This window comes from Falco punctatus (genome assembly GCF_963210335.1).
Source record: "Falco punctatus genome assembly, chromosome: 4".
Taxonomy (NCBI): Eukaryota; Metazoa; Chordata; class Aves; order Falconiformes; family Falconidae; genus Falco; species Falco punctatus.
The window spans coordinates 69,927,261-69,950,766 of NC_137583.1; the positions used below are offsets into that span (position 1 = coordinate 69,927,261).

At 39.2% G+C, this 23,506-nt stretch overlaps 1 protein-coding gene across 15 annotated transcripts in view; it reads right to left on the minus strand.

Moving 5' to 3' along the window:
* The window catches only part of KIAA1217, a 350,277-nt gene that overhangs the window by 101,012 nt on the left and 225,759 nt on the right, over positions 1-23,506 (minus strand). For 8 of the 15 annotated variants that reach the window (XM_080384821.1, XM_080384824.1, XM_080384826.1 and 5 more), the window contains one exon: positions 6,914-6,994. The exons of 6 other annotated variants lie outside the window; for them this stretch is intronic. In XM_080384821.1, the coding sequence (XP_080240947.1) occupies positions 6,914-6,994 (81 nt within the window). Of the gene's footprint in view, positions 1-6,913; positions 6,995-23,506 lie in introns of those variants that run through there. One more of the 15 variants, XM_080384813.1, reaches the window with a different exon arrangement.

Genomic DNA, 23,506 nt, shown 5'->3' on the forward strand with positions numbered 1-23,506 from the left:
AACCCATCACACTAAAAAAAGACCCTTTTTGGCAGCCCTCATTCCTCACCCCAAGTACTGCAGCCTCCGGAGGCACACTGGAGCCTCCTGAAGCAAGGCAGAGGCACTTCACAGGTTCTGTTCAGACATGAAGACCAGTCCTCCTCTTAGCATACACCAGTGCAAATCCACAGCAGTTCCACTCTAGTAAGTGGAGTAATACAAACGTAAACCTAATGCAAGCTATGAATGAGATTCACTATATACACACATCTTGTTTATGCAAGGCTTCAAACTTTGCATTTCAGGTGTAATTCTGAATTTTAAACAGATTATAAAAAAAAATCCTCAAACACAGTAACAATAGTGGGTTATTAAAGTAACCGAGAGATATGAGTGCATATTTAATAGGAAAGCATTTTTATTATTGGCATGATGCTACTTCATTATTAAGGGGGTTCCCAGGCAGTACTTCTTAGGAAAACCAGCCCATGAAGTAGGGAGAAGACAAGCAACATTTATGGAGCCATAACCTATGAGGACTTGTAAAGATAGTTAAAGAAAGCAGGGCCGAAACCTTCAGCACTATACAACCCTTATAATAATTATTCAGTGTGTTGATTCCAACATCAAATAAATAAGACAGATGGCAAAGAAATACTTAATAAGTAGTACCATATATATTTTTTCATATAATGTTCACTAACATACTTTAAAAATATTCACAAGCTTCAGACAATATTTCAGGAAGTGTCCCTTTTAAGTACTTTTCAGGAACTATCACAGAGTATAAGCATTTACAAAATAAATATTTACCATACAGCCCATATTTCAGGACCCATCTGAACCCAGCTAGAGCTGCAGCGCAGACTGCTGCTCCAAGAGTCGGGATGGCACCGTAGCTGCATGTTGCATAAATCCAGCAAAAGCCATGAACAGGGACATTACTGTGCCTGGGTGGCTGCCTTTTTAATGTATCTATATTTAATCTATATAGCAACGGGTAAACAACATAATATACCTAACAGAAAAGAAAACTCAAGACATGCCCACTAAGCAGTAGCACTATCCAAAATGAAAAAAATTGTAAACAGATACTTCACATAGGCGTACAAACCCCAGGAAACACCAGCAGTTTCCATGCCACGCTTCTGGGATAAAAGCCAGAAAACACAGGAAGGTTCAGAACTAGGCAGCGGGTCTCTCTTTTCCCCTGTGCCAGTACTTGTTAGGTTACAATTTCCTCAGCCATGGTCTTTCCCCCCACCCAGTATGTTAGGAGACGTCCCCCTGGCATGTTTCTTTGTGCAATAGCCTTGATTTTTCAGCCAGCTGAACCTCCTTCAAGACTTCTCTAAAAAAAAATCTTGCCTATGCTAGTCCTTGGGTAAGAAGCTCAGCAGAAAGGAAAGACCAAAAGAAGGGTGAACAATTCTGGTGAAAACTTCGATGTAATTGCACAGTGCTTTCAGATTTAGGACATAGTATTTTATTTACAATGATATAGATCCTTGTAACCTTTTCTGGGTATAAATTTAAGTATAACACGTGGAGATAGCTGTTACAAAAGATCCAGTATCTTCCAGCTACTCTTAGGAGTTCAACAAGAATTAAAACTGTGGTTACCATGCCTTGCGACTGTTGTCTGTCTGTTACAGCTTGTTCAAAGTGTGCACTTGTACTGTATCTGCTTTAGCTCTTCCACTGACTCAGAAAAAAGTGCAAGGCTCTTTGAATGCAAAAAATTTCAGATAACTGGGTGTGAAATCAGAAAGTACCTGAATAAGGAAAAGTTAAATACTGCAGAGATGTCACTGTAATAAGCAGTCATGGGGGACCAGAGGTGTTCATCAAGTTGCATGCATGCTTCTGCCTCTGGCCCTCTGCTCGTGTTTGCCTCTACTAATCCTCTTACCTTTTTGTTCCACCCGGTTTTATGGCTCTGCTCTTCATACCATCCTCCTATGCTCATTTCCAGTTATTTTCCATACTAATGTATACAACTGAAACCTTTTTCTTTCTTTCTTTCTTTTTAAAAAAATTAAAAAATCTCTCCTTCAAATTTGCTTCACACATTTTCATAAACAAAAAAGAACTAACAAAAAAATCCCATGACCTGAAGGATTTAACTTCATCTCTTGATCAATTCACACTTTTTATTTCCTGTCTCCAGGTACTTCCTTAGCCTTTATTTTGACAGAAGCTTCTCTCTTTAAGAGAAGAACCTTATCATACATTTCTTCGAAGCTGTTAGCACTCCTGGCAGAGTACAAATAGTAAACAAAGACATCAAGAAATAATAAAGCGCTAGTAAAATAACTCTTTCCTATCTGTGTTCTAAAGAACACACCTCGCGTAGGCAACAAACCCCCTCCATTTGAGTCTTCTTGACATTTCAAATAAAGAAGAAAAGTTAAAAGAAAAATGGAAACTTGCTTTTCTTGACCTTCAGAAAAACTGTTTGTCCTGTGACTTGTGCCGAAGATAGCTAGAGGATATGTGATAGACTGCAAATATGCATATAAACAGGCTGTGTTTAATGTACAATGAGTTTATCCATTCTGAAATATTGTCACAGCAAATGAGCTCTTATTACTGCAACAATAATATTTCTTCCTCACATTTGTCTCAGATCCAAATTATGGTTGTCTGAAGGAAGGATATGCTTTTTCCAAAGACAGAGTCTTTGGGGTCCCATATTAACACAACTACAGTGTTTTACTTGTCTGGACATGCTATTAGTGACATGTTGCTTTTGGAGAGAAAGTGAATACTACCCACATTTTCTTACTTTTAACCATTTATTGTAATAATCTTTTCCCTAGCACTTTCTCAGAGAAGTTAAATGCTTATACATGTCTATATAAGCTGAAGTTCATATTATATCTTTGCAATGGATGCATTTGGATGCTCTCTGTCACTGGGGAAACTGGGGGCAGGGAGATGATTCAGCAGCTGAATGCAACATAAAACCATCTTTCGTTACAACCTCACTGTTCTCTGTGTGCTATTATGCCATTATGAGAGAGAAAAATCTATGGCATCTTGCTTTCAGACACCAGCAGTTGGAAATGGTACCATACCAGGAGCAGGCGCACGCTAGCATCTGTGCTCTCAAGAGCTGGAAGAGAGCAGGAGGATAACTGCCCACTCAACACTGTGCAGACTCTGTAGGAGTTACACTGCTCCTTGATGCCTGCTCATGTGCTACGGGTGTCTCCTGCTTTTATTTCTGTATTTTGAACACAAACGTTTCACAGTTTTCTGTTGAATCTATGACGACTTACATAGCTGGTCCTCGCTCACAAGCACTCTCAGTTTGGTGGCAGCCTTAATTTCTATGGTATGAATAGCCAGAAGCCTTTCCTCCTTGATAAGGAGAAAGACAGTGCCTGAGCCATGGTTGCCCACAACCCTAGCACCGAACCAAGCCACCTCACTTGCCTGTAGCCTCCCTGAGCGAGGCACGTTCCCGTTGGATGCTGCCCGAGCTCCCGCCTTGGCTGAGGCACCACTGGCCGCCTCCTGCCACCAGCTGTCCTGAGGGAAGCCTGAGCACACCATACACACCACAGGAGCAATGCAAGCAGAGCAAAATCACAGAGCCCTCCCCAGGCCACCTGCAGCACAGTAATTAAGCAAAGCAAAGCATTCAGTGTACATGAACCTGAGGCACAGCACCAGCGCAGATCTTTTCATGCTCTGAGCAAGGGAGAAAACAGACCCAGAAGAATTTTCCCAAGTAAGGTAAAAGCAAGCGCTCCCCTTCCTTTCCAGCATGAATGAGAAATAGGGGAAGAAAACTCAGCCAGTGGCACCAGCTGCTACAGGAAGGTGCTGCATTAAAACCTGGTAACGCTCGGTCACAGCCGCGCCTTACCAGAGCCTATTGCTATGGCAGGCTCAGGACACCATGCCAAGTGGTTATTGTCCTCCATTCTGTGAATTTATCTGAAGGCAAAACTCCTCCCTCCTTATGACAGGATCTTTACCACCACTCTGTATTTACTGATGCTGATCCCAGTTTCTTTCACCTAGTGGAAAAAAAACATATCTAATGATGTGTCAGAATTTATCTGCCATATTTTAGGCTGGAATGATATTAAAATCATCCTAAAAATCTGCATGTTTTCCCAGGAGCCTTGCTAGCTCCTGTTGGTGGCCAGCTGCATGCTCCCTGCTATGGCAAGCTGCCAAAACCCATTTCTTTTAATCCTGAGTACTGTGAATCACCAAGCAGGACATCCACAGGCTGCTGACTCCTGCTTGCCCTTCACAGGACCACGGCTCGCTCTTCAGCAGGGTGATCCCCAGAGTTAGTATAAAAAATTTTCATGAAACTGACTGACATGAAGCAACATTTTCAAACTTTGGTTTCTAACTGTAAGCGCCTAGACAAATTTAAGCCTGTTTTTCAGGAAAGCTGTGTGTTTACAATAAAGATATTCATTAGAAGCAATAAAAGCTGTAGGTGCTCAGCACTTACACTGCCAGACCTCTTATTCATATGTTTAATTGCAGGAACTTGCATTTGAAAATGTTGCCCGAAGGAACTCAGCAGCCCGTCTAAGAGCAACTTAATTGGTCCAGACAAGTCCAGACTGAAATATGCAACATGCTGTGGCATCTCTTTGGAATACATGAAATGTCAGAAAAACCCAAGACATCCACCTTAAAGTGTAAAAATACTTCTCAGTGTGTTTCTGTCCAAATCCAAGGTTTTCTCTTTCTACGAACACCAGTCTGAAATTCTAAGGTAGAAACTGAAGTAAAATGATAGACCAAATTAACAGTCACCCACTGGTAATGAGAAAAATCACACTGAATGAAAGAAATCTTTCATTTTAAAATAAAATCAGTAACACACTGCTTTATTCTATTGCTTTATGACATGAGGTATTTATTTATATGTGATAGCCAAATTTAAAAAGTGACTGACCACCTAACTATTTTCCCCTGCAAAGGCTGCTATGGCTCCATCAATTTCGCTCACAGCAAAATCTGTTCTTTCACAGTCTCTGTCATATTCTTGCATCATAGCTTCAGTTTATTATTACTTTGTTTAAATAAGTTATCCATAAATTCCAGCTGGACATCAACATTTGTCTTAATTAAAATCTTGTGGCAGTTTCAGTTGGAAGCTATTTCTCTTTTCCCTCCTAAAAACCCTACTGTGAAGTATTCACGAGCCAGCATGACCCCTTGTTTCATCCGGGAGATGGCTGTGTTTCATCAGCAGCGGGTGAGGTAACTCCTACCTACACAATCCCCAAAACCATCATGAGAACTCCAAAGATTAAAAGGGATGATTTAAACAAAAAACTGTCATTATGCTGATTAAAGGGGAAAGATCTTTACATGCTTAAAACCACATGCAAAAAGGAGGGGTGCGGGCTGCGAGAAGGAATATATACCAGATGCCTAAATGTACCTAGGGGACAGTGTGTTCTGATTCAAGAAAATTATTATCTACCCATCCCTGTTCTCCCACACATGTCCCTAAGGAAAACAGGAGAAAGGTCTGTTTTTGTGGTGTCTGTCTCCCAAAGCAAAGTAACATGATGCAGCGGTCCTGGAAAAACCTGTTTTTCTGTGTTTCTACAAGCTAAGGAGTTCTTAATTAACATGCTATTTTAAAAATAACTGAAAAAAGAGCCATCAACACTAAGGCTGGTGAGTGGGAGCAAGGTCTTCGGGGCAGGGTGTGAGCCACCCACCGTGGGGGCCATGCCAGCAGCTGGTGGGCACTGCCAGCACCCAGCAAGAACAAACACCCAGGAAAAGCAAGTGGGAGGCAGAGCTGCCTCCAGCATGGGCACACCCACACCAGTGACTTATTTATAGCCTCTGCTCATGGAAGTAAACGTGTGATGAAGTGCTTATCAGAGCTTGTTGCTCCAGCATGGAAAGTTAGGGGGCTGCTGCAAGAGAGATGCCTGTGGAAGAGACGAGCTTCTCCAGCTCATCTCTTCCAACTTGTCACTGTGCCCTTTTCCTTCTTTTTCCCTCCCTCGAGGCCATCTCCTTGGTGAGAGAGCAAGAAGCCTTGCTGCTCTCCACACCTCTGCCTCTCCCACCCTTCCCTGTGGTCGGCATGTTTATTGGCCTACTTAAATCCTGTAAGCGGAAACAAAACCAGCTGGGAAGTGACAAATCAGGTGCAAACAAGCCACTGTGTGCTCTGAGTGCTCCAAGGCCTCATTCCTCGCCTGCAGAGCCTGTTATCTTGGTGCTTTTGCAACGGCACTTTTGACTACAGTAGAAACCATGCAGGGGCACCTTCTACATACGCATCTGAAAGGCATGTGCGCATGCACTGCCTGGGTGGGGAAAAAAGCAATTGTGGTAGACATCCATTCTATGTGGCGTAACAAGCCATATAGAAAAGGAGCTTGATAGGAAGAAAGGTGAGCTACAGGTGACTTCACAGGTGCACACTGTACATTTAACAACATTTTGCAAGTTGTTTTGTTAGTTGCAACTAAGGCATGTCAAATACAAAAACACTTACTGCTGAACCACAGAGCTGTCCTTACCGTTGCAGCAAGACTTTTACCCCTTAAGCCAGTTCCAAGTATGTATAAATACATAAATAAAGTTCGAACTGGGACAGCTGGTAGGGATCATTTATTTAACTAAGACCTCCCACTGAATTTTAGCAGATTTCAAAGTATCAAAGAGTGTGGACTTTGTGTCTATCATGCCATTAAAGGAAAATTCAGAATTAAAAAAATGTCAAAGGATGCACATGCATCACACTCTCATGTTCAATTAGTCTAACAGATGACACTTCACTACCGTAAAATACAGAGGGAAAAAGCATGCAGATCCATATTTATTTGAGAACACTAGTTGTGGAGCAAGACACACACAATTAAAGGGTAACAATCTCAATCCACAGCAGAGTGCAGAAAAAAGAAAGTACAGTACTAACTCTCTGAGAGGATTCAATTTTCATCAAGTACCTTTGAATGTCAAGTTCTGAATGAAGGGAGACCAACATGCACTGCAAAACCTGTGGATCAAAGAGAGAAAAGAAAGGGAGGGGGAGAGATAATTGTTAACAGGAAAAGAAAAAGGAGAACAATAGAAATTAAAAGAGAATAACCTGTACGTACTGAAAGTATACTGAGTAAAGGAAGAGGAGAGGAGGAGAGGCGGAGAGAGGTCACTGAAAAATAATGAAGGAAAGGCATATGTGCCAGGGACCAATATGCTCTATCCATACATAATAAGCAATACTCTCAGGACCCTTGTTGGACTCTGTTCAGATATGCTACATGTGATGGTGTGTCAAAGAAATGGAGAATGTTCTTCTAAGATAAGAGTTAATGGCAGAGAGTTGAGCCACACAGATTCAAATATATATCTGACAAGCAACCGTATCTGACAAGAAACAGCAAAATATGCATTCTTCCTAAGAAATGATACAACTCTTGGCTGGAGTTAGCAGCAGCCATTACACTTCTGTGTTGGTATCACACTTACTACAGAGACGTGGAATCCTTCAAGCAGAACTTAGAAATACTGTATTACTCCTGATTAAACAGAACTTTCAAAAGAATAAAAGAAAAAACTACGGTATGATTTAAAAGTATTCTGCAGTCACATCACTTTACTATTCTACATCTGATTTTAAAGCACATAGAATGTGAAAATGTGCTAAAAGAGGTTTAAAGGCCAAAAAAACCCCCTTGAACGTTTTTTCCCTCCAACACATGAATGAGATGCAAATTGGAGGGGAAACTGCCTACTGCTGTTTGAGTCCTTTTAGGAAGAGGTCCTATATTTTCCTTAATCTTCATTTGCCTGTGGGGTGGAGGTAGGGGTAAAAGATTTTATATAGTGCTCTGAACAATCTTCTCTGAGCTATCATCAATTCCTCCTTCAGCCAGAGTCAGGCTCTCACAACTGCTGCTGCCCCGTTCAGAGCATGCAGCTATTCATACCAGGCAAAGAAATGGAACTACTTTGATAACAAGGATGTCATTGTTAAGAAATCTTATTTAGCCAGTAATTATAATGCCAACATAATAATTAAGACAGTAATTCAAAGAATCTTTTGAATTTTATAAACCCAGAGGATATGAGCATATGAGAGCTGATTCCAGGGATGAGATAAGCAACGTGTAACTATGCTGTGTTTTTTCATGTTTTTGTCGATTGGATACTTTGGAAGGGCAGTACCATTTATTTAAAGAGAACAATAGATCATTTTTCTCCCTATGATAAATGCATCATTTAGAATTGTTCAAGTAAAATGCGATTTTTACAAATAAGCTATTTATGCAAACACAGTACAAATTAAATGTAGCCTTCCGGCAACAACTGGATAAATTCCAATTCCAAACCACAAAGACAAAACAGTCTCTTGCTAATGTCTCAGTAATACTGATGTTTTTTCATGGTTTTATAATGTCACCACCCCAAACATGTAAGCCTGAGAAGTTCTATTTGCCCTTTAATTAAACTATTCTCCTGAGTAAAAAGAAAAAAAGTTATGGATTCTCTAAAGACTACATCGCACCTCATTGCCAAATGCATGAGACTTCCAAAGAAAAAATTCACGCTGCACGTTTGCTTGACATTCAGGCATCATTACATATCAAGACCACGCTTTGGAACAGAGACTACTCTGCATCACAGCACCATTCAGAGCCCAATAGTTGCCCTCCCTGAAGCCATTGCATAGCATCAACTTGAGTTACTTAGTTTCCTCAGATCCTGTCACCTCATGGGGAGTTAGAACTGTGCTGCTTTTCTCTGGACTTTCCTACTCCCAAATGAAGTGAAATATCAATCCTGACCTAAGGGCAGGTGAGGAAGTGGGGAAGGCTGACGAAACCAGCACCACTTCCCACCCTCAATCCGGGGAAGATGTTGTCTGTATCCTTACCTCTCCCTCTCCTCATACAATAACACAGTATTTATTTTAGAGTAGATTAATGACAATTTGCAGTTAAAAATATAAAACTAGTTCACCTAGATCCAGAAGTCTCTCCCTCCTCTTACAGGAGTTGATCTGAAATCATACAGATGTGATACAGGACTAAGAGTTAGCATTCCCTGAATAAACAGTCTTGCAAGAAAAAAAAACAAAAACGAACCACGCACAAATACAGAACAGCAGCAGTGCAGCAGCAGGCTTCACCAGTTCCCACATAAGGTAGTACAAGGAGGCAAGTAAGGCCTCTACAGTATTATATAGCCAACTTCAGATCACCTAAAGAGGATCCAGACACACCAATATGGGAGAAATATTATCCAGACTATTACTGCAGCCCACATAAAGATCTTATGATGAATGAAATTTGAAGACATTTGGGTCTGCATCCAAACCTGAAGCATGGCTTCCTTTGGAACTTTACAAAATATTCCTTAACTTTCTATACTCATTTCCAAACTCAACACCACACTGATGCCTTCATCAGCACTCTATGACCTCAAAGGTATTTAAAGAGGGAAAACAATAATGATCTATTTCTTCCTTTCCTCCTAGGTTGTAGGGGAATATTAATTTTTTTCCATCTGTGGGCATGAATATAGATATATATAGTCCACAATGATGGGAAATGAATTCAAGGACAACTTTGCAATTTCCAAATGCAGCAAGGGCTGCAATCTCGTCCACCCTAGGGACAGGTTCCTGGGACAATCCCCCGTCTCCTACTTCCCTTGCTGGGTCTATCATTGTTCCAGAGGGATAAGGTATCAGAGCAAATACCCAGTATGAGGGGTGAAACAGGATGTTGTAGCAAATGCCACAGATTAAAAGACCCTGGACTCAATTTACTAAGAAACAGAGAGCTGTAGAGTGCAGAACACTCAACTAACATGCTCTGAGCAACCTCTGCTGGCCAGTAGATAGGATCCCATGCCTCCTCCTAAATGGAGTTGTACAGAGCCTCTGATTTTATTCCCGTATATGGGAGTGCAGATCTCTAGCTGGCTTGAATGAACATTACTTGACCAGCTTGAACAAATGAGAACAACCTATAAGAAGTGGACCTGTCCCAATGAGCTGGAAGAATGACAGGGATTTGCACTGTCACAAACACCCTCAGTGCACAGAGGCTGCTGTTGAAACTAGTGTTAAGTCTTCATGAGATGTGAAAGCACATAACCAGCACACAAGAGATACCAACTCTTGTCCACGTTGGACTGGCATGCAAAGAAACAGATTAATACAGGCAGGTAGACATATAAAGGTAATATGGAAAAAATCAACAAAAAAGCATAAGTAATTGTCTCTGGAAAAAGTGGAAAATGTTAGAGGCCAAGGAGGAGAGTGGAAATCAGGGCTGGGACACAACATGCAACTACTAGAAGGACTGCAGAGCCTTGCTAATGGCGAGTGGGATGGGCTGTTACATGGAAAAAAATTAATTGCAGGCGCCAGTCTTTATTGTAATGAGAAAGGTACCAGAGATAAAGGAAAGAGCTGCCAAACTTGTTGCTTTTGAACTTTAAACCTAAACTGAGTGAGTGGTGGCCCTGCAAAAAGGTGTAGAAAGGTAAGAGTCATAGAAGAAAGCAAAGTTGCCAGGAACGTGCTCTGAATGTCATCAAATGAAGTCGTAAGAAAAGTCTGGTAAATTCCACTTGTAAGGTAGTACCTAAAGGATTAGCGTGCAGTAACTTAGGGAGGACAAGTATTAATATCTTGGGGCTGACTGGCTGTATTAGTCATTATCCCAGGGCCTTCAAAACAAGGGTGAATGAACTGTAAGTCTGCCTTGCGGGAGCTGCTTGCTAAGCAGCTCACAGGAAAGCATTCACCATTTTAAGCAGGATCAGGCCTGTTGAACACTGAAATTCTAAGTCTTCAAAGGAAAACACAGATGCCTGAGACATTTGTGTTGATGATTTAGTCGGCGACATCTGTCCCCCTGAGTCAGTCTGAAGTAATGTCACAGGAGGATGCTAGGAGCGCAGTGTGCTCCCACTGCATGAATGCAGCACTGCTGTTCTTGCTGGCAGTGATGATACAAGCCAAAGTGCCTTTTCACTGAGGTACTGGTAGTGCTGTGAAAGTGGAGAAATCAAGGAGCATGTTCAGCTTTCCTCTTTTTCAGTCTGTGTAATACACCCTTAATTTATGTTTCTCATGGATTTCAAAAGGGAAACCCTTACAAAGGCAGAATACATTGAACGCATCACATTTATCATGGGTCACCCAGGAAGATGACACAGCTGCTGAGACAAGGAGAGCTAAAATCAGAGAAATGTATGGGTATGGTATGAAGCAAAGCTGGGTTAGCCAGGACATACAATGCCAATTAGCGTTCCCTAGGCTTACAGTCTCTGGGCGAGATCCTGCAGAGACATGCAATCAGCAGACGCTGGAGGGAAACAACACTGAAAACACAAAGGGCTAGAGATGAGTATGTAGATGATGATACACAACTAAAAGAGATGCTGACTCATAAGTCCTCTTAAACAGCTTGAAACTGAAGGAAGGAAATGAGGATCAACTGCCTATTTCCTGCGCACAATGGTTTTGTAGGGAGGATGTGAAAAAGTGATGTTTCTCAACAATGCTGGGATGGGAAAAAGGCAGGATGGTAGGTCAGTTGGGTTCAGGCCAAAGAGGTTCTTCCAACAGAAATTTTAAGCGCACAAGTATCTGCCAAAGAAGGGAAAGGGTGAAGTCTTATCACATGAAAATACAGTCAATGTACAGGTTCACCTGCAAGCAATCTGCAAGACAGCATTTAAGTAGCTGCAAGAAAACACAGAGATGGTCAATGACAAATGGTTCAATAGGAAGCACAGAAACAAAAAGACCAGTGAAATGTAAACCAGGAATGCAGTCAGAGAGATGAGAACAAAGGAAGAGGTCTGCACAAAACATTAGGGCTTCTTATGTTTCAGAATTTACGTTTTCTAGCACACTCCACATCTACAGCATCCCTCAAACTATGTTATGTTCTTTGGTTCCAAATCATTGAACATTACAGCTGAAAATGAAATGTGTTAACTTGGCAAAGGTTTGGGTTTTTTTTATTTCCAAACAACAAAAAAGTGAAGAAGGATCTCCTCTTCATTGTTGGTTTTGTCTTTTTCTCAGGTTTTAAAAAAAAATTCCTAAAAACTTGTGCTTCAATTAATATTAGTGAGGATTAAAGCTAAGATAATATTTTATATAATTGCATATGGTATTTCCTAAATATTGAAATCAAACAACTAGAACTACACAAATCTTAAAACATCTCAAGGGAATCCAGATCACATTCTAAATTGCACTTTTTTTAGAGATGAAACAGTTACACCTTTAAAGTAAAAAATAGTCTGGTATTCAAGAGGTTCAGTAGTTCTCCAGGGGCAAATAGCCTTCCCCCTTCTGCTGCCTCTCCACCCACATGGAGATGCTATGGTGAAACTCCATATTTTAGCCCTGTCTAAGCACATATACTACACCTCATGTGCAATATCAAGGAAAAACACTTTGTTCACCTTAGATGACTTAGAAGTTTAGGGGGTTTTAAGCAAGATCCTGCAGCGTACTGTGTTTTTCAGTCTTGGCTGCATCATGGATTTATGCTTAAAGGTATATAATTAAGCACATAATTAAGAATTATCATTTAAGAAGTCCACAAGACTATTTTCATTAACAAAGTTAGGCTTAAACTGATCATCTGGTTGCTCTTGGGCCCTATCATCTACAGTGGTGAATGCTCACCAGACCCTTTGGTTTCCACATTTCACACAAAAGCAAGCAAGAAAATAAGTAAAAGAAATCAGTAAATTAATTAAAAATAAAATAATAACAAAAGAAATTATGATTTGTCTGTCCCCAGCTGCATTATTTAAGTATCGCTGTGCAATGCAACATGCAAACCCAGACTGGTTGGTGCAGGCTGGAGAAAAAAATGATGGTTGGGTCTGGTTTCTCTAAGGTAATCTGTGAATCTGAAACATCACTCTTCTGTGAAGCTAAATTCTGTATGCGAAAAGCATATATTGTACAGACATGGAAGACCGAAAAAAGGCTGGCTGAAGATCTCAAAATTGGTTGCCTAATGAGGTGTACATTATGTGTATACTAATGTGTACTAATTCTGGTAAGATTTGCAGGGAACAGAGCAATATTGAATTAGTGGTTCAATTAGGGGGGTTCAGCTATGGACGTATAATATCTGAAATAACTGGCAGTTTAAATATGGACTCAGACACCAAGCTTTACTAAGTCAAGTGGCAAGAATATTGTCCACCATTTTTTCTTTATCTGTTCCACAGATAGAGCTGGGGACAATTAGACAAACACGGTATCTTTGCTTCCAATAGTCTCTCCCGTTTTCCATTCCCTTTCTCTTATTGTTATCATCTCCTCTTCGAATCACAATATATTGCTGAAGATAAAAACCAAAAACCTATTAAAAATCTTTATAAAGGAATAAAGAAACAAGGATGACCTAAGAAGGAAAAGATTTTCATGAGCTGTCTCCAGTATTTTCAAAATTAAGTAACAGAGAAAATATGATGTTTAAAGAATACAGCTTTCCTCTCCCTCATTTTTCTGTGGTATTTTTGTCTCAGCTTTATTTAAACAACTGGCTGACCTGATTATTCATACAATAACAATCACTGAAAAGCACAGTATGGTGTATGCAATGACAACTGATGGTCTACTGAGAACAACATCCTCCAAAATGCAGAAAAACACATGGCCTTGTCATCTTCTATTGCTCAGACTTAATTGTAATGTTTCTTTTATATAAGTTCTTTCTTTTAGACTTCATTTGAGCCTTCACTATTGATTAAATTAACTTATTTTCTAGGCCATGGTCAGTTCATCCAATTAAGCCTTATAAAAGTTACTCAAATTGATCAAAATTTGGATTATTTCCTATAAAAATGAGAAGGTTATACAGGAGTTGCTCCCCTGCCACACCACCACCCCCACCCCCCCAAAAATAAATATCTATGGTAATTGCTCAGAAGAGAGCACAACAAAAAATGTGGCTGTATACACATCCTGTTCCACCTTTCTGCTATTTTTCCTCTGTAAGGAAAAACAACATTAATGGACAGATTTTCTAATAACTTAAGCACCACAACTCCAAATGATGGGAACTGCAGGTCTCTGCCAAAGAACCATCATTTTAACTACTGCCCTAGACAACTTTAGAAAGGAGCTCATGCAGTATAGTACCTGCCTACGTCAGGATGCTAGGGGAGTGCACCCAGTAGCCTGCTCTTGTGCTCAGCTCTTATGGAAAGCCATAAGCTACTTCATTTATGTGCTTCAGTGGGCCTAATTTCCTTTAAGAAAACAGCTTGCAGAGCAGAAACAATTTAAAGAATACCCACTGAGGACAATCTGGGTAAGACAAATCAATACAGAACTGTAGAGGCTATCCTGTTCCTTGGTGAGTGTTCTCTATACCAATTATTCCTTGATATATTAAAGCATTTTAGAAAACTTTCCTTAATCAGAATTCCCTTGAACACAGAGAAATGGCTGAATAAATTTGGTTATGTTCACTTTAAACTGCATACAGCAGTAATATTCCAAAGGTACGCTAATGCTCTCCCCCGCAAAAATCCAGTATCTTTAAAAAAAAAATATTTTTTTCTAAATTCTTGTCATAGTAGGCCCACAAAGGTAAATTCTTGTCTTAGTAGGCCCACAAAGGTCCAATTCTAGCTTTCCATGGTCCAAGAGTTTGGTTCCCATCTCAGTCTTTACAAAACTACTTTTCCTGTCCTTGGCCCTTCATATACAACAGAATTCATAGTACCCATCTATCTTACAAGGCTTCTGCAATAATTAACTCATGAACAGTTTCCAATGCTCTGCAGGGAAAACTGCTATAGAAGAGTATCACATTTATACACCACATTAAGTTTGCTGTTAACCTCCTGTAAGGATCAGTCTCAGCACAGTAGTGAGGTTCTGTTAACCACAGCCTCTTAGAATTTCTCTTAAAACACCTAAAACTTTGAACTACATCAAACATAAGAAGCCTATCTGTCTTATTATTAACTGAATTTATTACCTTCCACCCTTTCTTAAACACATGCCTGTCATCTACACAATTACAAGAGAGATATGAGCTCAGAAATGCCTTTGTGCAGCATATACCAGCTTATACTCAAATAGGTGTAGAGTAATTAGAGTGGAATCCAGCTGAATAAGTCAGTCTTATTATCTCATAATAACAGTTATCTTATATTAGTGAGATAAATAAATATTAAGCACATATAATACTATACACAAACAGTGAGATTCCGCAAGGTCCTGAGTGAATCCTGGTTTTGATACAATCAGATATCACTGCTATGATACTAGGGGCTAATTAACACCAGCCAACATTAGGCTATAGAAAATTATCTTGACATCATTATTGGAAAACAACACTAAGTTTTCATTGATAAGGACATTTAAATATTAATTTCAATTTCAGATTTTTATGTAGATACACTAAAATATTATGTATTGTTCAAATGTCCTCATTGCAATATGTTTTCCTACATATGCAAAAACTACTTCTTAAAATTAACTACTCACATTTAAGGGATACAATGTAAAACCAATAATAAACAAACCCTAATGTCAGCTCATTAATCAGAAATGTCAGTTCAAGTATATCCATTTGGAAACAATAGATGGATGCTACTGGCTTTATAAGCGTTACAGAACAGGGAATCGAACTAGAGTTGGATTTCAAGAGCTGATGTCATCATTGTTCACAAGCCAACACAGGGCTTTAAAACTGAAAAGAATTTACAGCATATAAAATGGTTTCCAACTTGTAAGGGGTGCAGGCCCCGTGCCAGTGGATAATAATTTGCAATATATTTTAGGGCTTTTCAGAGGAGAAACTGGGGGAGGGGATATAGGACATTCATGCAGAAGGGCATGTGCAATTAAATATTCTTATGTGCTATAGATGTCTGTCTAAAATCTTGTATAAGCATTTGAAGACAACAATACATTTCCCAAGTTGGGATCTTTCCTTTTTAACATCTTTGTTCATCAAAAAGCTTTACAGTTACAGCGCTAGCACCACTCCTAACGACAAAGTATCAAAACTTAAGAGAAAGCAAGCCTAATATGAGCTAATAGATGTATCTTGTGGATATCACAGGGAGATGCAGTGAAAAGAGTATGCACATCTAAATTTTCTCTGCTGATTTACTTTTTATTTAGCACATATGCATTAGTATTCTTAGCACTGCTGAAAATTTACCAAATCAAAGGTTAAAACTTTGAAATGAAGTAATCTTTAGTCGACAAAACCAGATGAGTAGTACATAGTTTCTTCAGCTCTTGCATGAACATTCAATGACCTCACGTTCCTCAGTGCCTTCCCTCCCCTAAATTCAGCAAAAGACAGTATCATCTGTTCAAACAAATACACAAATATTTGAAAAAGCTGTGTCTCAGTCTCTTTAACTACACGGCACAGTCTTCACTAGCCAATAAATACTGTAACCAGAACACAATGTAGGTTTGTATTTGAGCATTATCGATTTGCCTGCTTACTGAAACTATTGCAAGCATGTGTCTCACGATTTGCAGGTATGCATGCAACAGGAATCCTGCCTCTGTAGAAGCTCATGGAATGTGTTTTGCTACAGGCATTAAAAGAGGGCCAGGATTTCATCCCTACAGTGTCACCTTCTTTTAGTGTCTCTAAGCCTTAAAAATTAATTTGAAAGGTTCAAAGTGAAGAAAGAATGGTTTCTAACGTATTGTTCTTTCTGGAATTTTCTGAGAATAATTCAGTTTCCAACAAGTGATTCCATAGGAAATGACTTATAAAGCAAAACACACTGGCAGTGATCCTTTTTATATGTGCCTGGACATGGGTGAAGGTGCCTAACCTTGTGAAAATAAATGTGTTAATAAGACTCTGCAGACATTCTAGGGTAGTTTTTGCCTGCTTTGTCTTGGTGTTATCTTGGAAACTAGAAAATAATTCCTATTTTGGCCATGGAGCAATACTTACATTCTTTTTTTTTCTTTGTTCCTCGTCATTCATTTGCTTATTTTTCTTGGCTAGAAATAAATCTTTATTCTCCAAACAGCCGTCAAATGCATATTCTCTGTTTCCCAATATCAAGACCTCCTATTCTCTGATGTAACAGTTAGTAAGAAAAATTCTTTGCATGGTAGGTTACAGAATCTTAGTGTGTGTTGTAGAAGTGCATTTTCCCCTTCAGTGTCCTCAAAAGATTATCTTCTTGCTTGCAACTTGCATCAGTTCTGATTGAGAGAGATGATGACCCTGAGATCTACTCAGCAGCATTACACTACTCAACATACTGTTCACAACAAAAACTGATGACACAGGTATAATTGGTATCATGAATAACCTCCAGGCTGACTAGCTAGAAAACAGAGCTCTTATTCCCATCCACACAGAAAGGAGATGCAAAGATAGTTTATCTTGCAGATAATAAATGTATGACAAATACTCCATACTACAGCATACTTTCAGCAAACTGCTGCAGAAGAGAGACTGAGGAACTTGTGTTTTTTGGTTTGGTTTTTTTTTTGTTTTTTTTTTTGTTTTTTTTTTTAATCCTGAAGGTTCTGGGCAAAAGTAATTCAAAAACTTGAAAAGAACTTGAAAAGATATTCTGATCTGAGTAATTCAAGAGGGAATTCTAAGTTCTTATGGAGACATGAAAATATTCACATTGACTGCATTATCCAAATATCCCTTCAACCCTCTTAAAGGAGATCCCATCATCAGTCATTTTCTCTAGTTACTGAAATTCCCAGAAGCATCATTATTTCTCTATTTCTAAAAATCAAACAGAAAACCCAATCTGACAATGAAGGTGGAGTAAGGAGAATTCTGTGAAAGCAGATGTTAAAGGGAGTTCACTGAAGGTTAGGTAGTGTAAGAAGCCAAGTGGAAAAAAAAAATCCAGCAGATGATCATATCAGCTCTGACATGCATTGACTGAGCTTTCAGTTCTGCTTATCTCAGGAACTAAATAAATGGCTAGTAATTTTGATAGTATCCAATAAGGCAAGGGCGTAAGCTGTACAACACTGCTGAAAGAAATAAAATTACGTTTCCTTTTTCTGAAGGAACACTGAGTTCTAAAAAGAAATAATAATTTGATTATTTCAGAAGCTATTAATAAATTATTTCATGTCATATATCTTTTTGCCGGACATCTAACAGAAGAAAGTAGGGCACAGCAAAAGAACCCAGTAGCAGCAATACCTAGATGTCTCTTCTGATTCACTGGTGTAATTCAAGAAATGTACGATTCCACAGATCCCTCTGGGATGTGACAGGGACTGTTCATTGATTTTATAAATAATGGTTTGGATTCCTTCCTAGTATCTATTACTTTTTTATGAATTTCATTTAAATCTGCCTGTCCAGAAAATTGAAAGCTTTTAGCAAAATTCTTAGGGATGAATTCAGGGTTCTAAATGGTTAGGAGTGTTAGGACAGAATTTGCTGAGAACTCAAAAGGTGTGAAGTTTAAATGCATGTCGCCACTTGTTTGTAGGCACAGAGCCAACTCAGTATCAGATTATATGATTTATAAATGAATGGTTTAAAACTCTACGAAAAAAAATATTAAAAAGACAGACCCTTCTTTAGGAAATGTTTGACTGATAAGGACAGATAGAGCTCCCCAGCAGTACTGCTTACGCTGAAGATCACAGAGATAATTTCTGTGTAAACGGAAAACTGAAATTGTTCTACCAAGAGTAATGAAAGGCAGACAGTTGAATAAATCAAGGAGAAAAACCACATGTGATGAACATCCATAAAAATATATTTCTAAATTAGCTAGATATTCTTCTTTTTTCTTGCCTGAAAAGCAAATGGAAATTTAAAAAATATGTTTGTGTGGCCTAAGAGTACAAGAAAAAATATATGTCTTTAAAAGCATTTTGTAGATAATGCAAATTTGGAAAGACACTCTCTCATCATGAACCCTTTCAATCTAGTTAATAGAGCCTGCATGTTCTGTTTACACAAAACACTTAACAGAAACTTGGAACAAAAAATAATCTGAAAGCGGGCGACTCTCTTTCTATGCCTTAGTAAATACTAGACAAATAACAACAATGTATGCTCTAGAATGAGTCCTTATTAGAGAGCATTTTAAGGGGGGAGTAGGGGGAAGGGAACGGAACAAAACGGTACTTACCCTTTGAAAACTTCCCTCTGAGTATCTATGATAGATACCAGCTAATTGTAGTCTGCAACACCAGCTACACTATTTGTTGCACAAGGACTGAGAAAGGTACGTTAACAGTGTGGTCCAAGTAACTGGTAAAACAGTTTGCAAACTCCTGTTATTTCATCAAATGTATACCCCAAGCAAGCAAAGAGACAAACAAACAAACCCTACTAAGCACTAACCTTCACAAGGTGAACGAACCGCTTTTCAGATGAGCTCTCAAATTGTGGACCACGCCTGATTTCAGCTGCAGGGATGAGGAAGGCAAGTAGCTATCGGCCACTTTGAACATCCTCAGTTCCTTGAAGCCAAGGCCATAAAAGCCACGTTATGACTCAGATCAGTTAAAGTGGCTACAGAGCTCTCCTAAATTGCCCCACGCTGGGCAGTTTGAAGAAGGCTATGAGCAGTGGGGGAACACATCTCCAGCTGTACACCCTTCACCTGCAGGCTGTCACCGATAGAGTTGCATATGTTTAAAACTGTAGGAGAATCTCCAAGCAGCAATTTTTGCTAGCTCTCAAACTACTTGATTCATGGTGTGCAGGGCAGATCATCAAGTGAAACAAGGACTGCTGGCCCATAGCACAGCAGCTCTTCCAGTCATGGCTCCTGTGATGGCATCTCCTCAACTGCATTTGCATGCGCTGCCTGCATCAAATGTTGCAATTGTTCATATGGGAAAATACTATATGGCAACATACAGAATAGATTTAGGCTCATTCAATTCACTCATGTGAAGAGCCAGGCCAGTCTCTCTCGTTCTCTCTCAACTCCCACAAACTGTGCATGGGTCATAGCTAAGAACATCTGACAAATCATACCTAGCCTTCACATATGCCCTATGAATTATCTGAGTGTTTTTAGTACTTGCCTTTTTGGCTAAAAGGAATAATATAGTAGTATTTCAAAAGTACAAACACAACATATTATAACACTTGATAAATTCTTCCGAGTATCTGCTCTTTTTGGGTAAGATAAAGCACATTTCTTCCATAATCAAAACTGATGACAGCACAAAGAAAGGAAAACCAGTAACTGTGTAACTTAAAAATCTTTACGGTGGGTTAGGAATAGTGAGATCAGGGAGGGCAACTTGTCCTTTGGGCAGCATAATTTGCAAAGACTGTTTTCTTTGCCAGAAGGGAGTCTTCCACTTCTTTATCATAGGACATGAAATAGCAATAAAAGTAAACTGATAAAGACCTCCAGAAAATGCTATGCAAATTGCTGCAAGTACAGTCACAACCTACCACCTCAAAGTGCTACATTCCTAATGCCTGAATCTGCTATTTCACAATATCCTATATTAGCCGCAAAACACGTTTCCAAATTTTATCTCTCCATTTTGCATGTATTCTTTCCGGACCAGGCTTAACTCATTAGAACCAAGAAAACACCCAGAGGCATTTTACATTTCCTCTGTCTATTGGAAAAACAGAAGCCTCACAAGAAACCTTTTATCAGTGTGTTACTGGGAAAAAAAAGCTAGGAGGCAGAAATGGAGTAAAATCCTTCTAGACCTCCTTACAGCTGAAAATTGGCCAATTCATAGACTAATTTCTAAAGCAACAGCCCATGCTTCATCTCTTTTCCAATTGCTATTTTCTGTTTAATAAATATGACCTCCCTAGCAAGTACTATAGCTTTCTTAAGGCACTGTAGTTTTAAACAAGTGAAATTTTAGTAAACTTACTGGCAAAAGAAACACATTTCAGTATTAAAGTATAAAATGTTTGCCAACTATGTTTCAGGCTATCGTTCCTTTTCTTTATTTTCTTATGTTAACTGGAGTGGTTCAGAAAAGCGCACAAAAATGATGCTGTGAAGTACAAATTTTGCTGGAAGGAAGAAGTCAGCTATTTAGTTGAATTCAGTGGCACAGAGCTGATGTAAAATCTAAAGCACTAACTGTTGTATTTCTATAAACTGCAAACAAAAGCTTGGAACTTAAACAAAAGCTTGAAAATAAGTAGCTTTTTACAGTCTGGCTTCTAAAACAAGAGTCACCAAAATGGTGTTAACTATCAATTATTTAGTTTGATGCCATGGGGAATAAAAGGAATAATTTGGACTATTACCAGCCTTTACTTTGAATTTTCAGCAACTGTTTCACTTCTGACAAAGAGTTCTTACACTAATATACCTTAATTTACTTGCTAAATAAAGCATGTAGATCCCATCATGCTATTTATGCTTCAGCTGTAACTGCTTGCCTTATCCAGGACCAAACAAGACAGGCCCAATCTGCCAAAAATCATTCAGATCTTAGGGAAGAAAAAACCACCTGCTTACTATTTACTAAACCAGAGCCTAGGTAGTAACAATAACAATGTACATGAACTCAAACAGAGACACGTTTTGGTTCTCAAATATTGTCAAGCAGTCAAAGTCTGCTAGCCTAACTGATGCTGAGCAGTGATTAATCCCGAGGTAAATCTCTCTGAATTTCTAGCATTGAAAACAAACAAACAAAAACAAAGCCTGAGTGCTCACAAGAAACAATCCAAATACTTTCAAGTAGGTGGAAGCACAGCTGGTGGTGTCAAATGTTTAGGGGATTTCTTCTGTATATTTTATCTTCACAGTTTTATATCTATATTTTCATCACCCATTATTACCTTCATACTCCTCCCTGTTTTTTCTTCAGCTGGTGATTCTTAGGGCCATGTCCTACCCCTACAATACTGTGAAGACACGAAAAGTAACAATGTCACATTCCCATAGACCACTATGTCAAGAGGAGAGGCTTGCCACAGAAAAGTCCCCCAATGGCACCCAGCATGTGAAAGCGACCCTAATTTTCAAAGCAAATTGGTATTTTCTCTAAGGATTCACCTTTGCTGGTGAACGATGACCCCATGCCAGCTGTCGCCTTGAGAATATTCAACATCCAATGTTTTGCAGCAGTCAGTTACCACTCTGATGGGATATGGCATACCATAGGAGCAGGGCATCTGGGGAGGAGATGGTGTTAAAAACTTTATGCCTGGTGCTGCATGTACATGGGGTCATACATAGCATTACATAGGAAGGAGCAGTCTCAGCTAGTTCTACCTGGCAAGCTCTACCAGACGTGTTTGTGAGGAAGCCCCCTGATTTGTAAAATTTTCAAAAGATGAAGCAGATACAGAACATTCTGTTAATAATATTGCTGAAATACTTCAGATCATTAGCACGGCTGAATTACTCTGCACTGTGTCCCTCAAATGGTCTGAAACCTTCCATGTTTATACAAAACCAGATACCCCTTCGGGCAAAGAGCGCTCCACATTTCAAAGCAAAGTCAAATACCAAAAAATTATTCATTTGGAACCACAGTGAAAGTTCAGGCATGTTACTGAGCAGATTTCACTGAAGGCCCTAATGATCTAATCAGGATGACTTAATTGCATTTGGCTTTGAAACCAAAGCACTGCACCCAAAAAGGAGAGGGCTGTTCCGCAGTACAGTAGCGGCTCCCGGCTGTAAGAGGAACTGTGTGGAAAAGGATCCATCCAGCCAGCCCACAGACAGCTCCTCACAGAGACTCGGTTGCCATAACAAGATCATCTGGAACTGCAAGCACAAACAACGTGCCTATTTTTGGAAGTACGCTTGATCTATCGCACATGTGGGGATCTGAACACCTTCTGAGAGAGAGAAAATGATGAGGTTACAAATATTTGCACAACAATTTGTTTAAAAGCTCAGAAAACTCATGAATAATAATCTGGGCTAACCTTTCAGTAATCACTTTCTTCCTGCCATATAAAAATATATTATTTGATAACCATCATCACTGCTCTCTTCTTTCCCATGCTCCTTTTTCTCCAATATATCTCTGACAATTACATTTCAACTGCACTCTGAAGGAAGACCTGAAGACAACTTTTGAAAATTCTCTTTGTAAATCTGTAAACAAAAAAGAAATACAAAACCCCTATGGCCCTAACAGCCCCTTCTATTGATTAAGGTGGAGAGTAACACTGCTTTTATTTTAATTCAAAGAGTTCAACAGTTCTTTGTTCATAAGACTATATCTCCAGTCTGCTACCCTATTATTGGAAAGTTTTCATCCCCAAGTATAAAACAAAATCAGAAAAGCTAGTATCCCACAAACTTTTATTATAGATTTCCTAATTATTTAAATCGATAAAAATTAGAAAAGCTCACATTCCTCCTGAAAATTAAACCACACAAACTAAGATTAAGAGGAACACATTAGGCTGAACCCAGGCAATGGGGCTAATCCAAATGAATTTGTTAGAATAAAGCACATCTTACAAAAAAAAAAAAAAAAAGAAAAAAAAACACAAAAAAAAAATCAAAACAGACACAAAAAAACCCCAACCAAAACCAACAAACAAAAAACCTA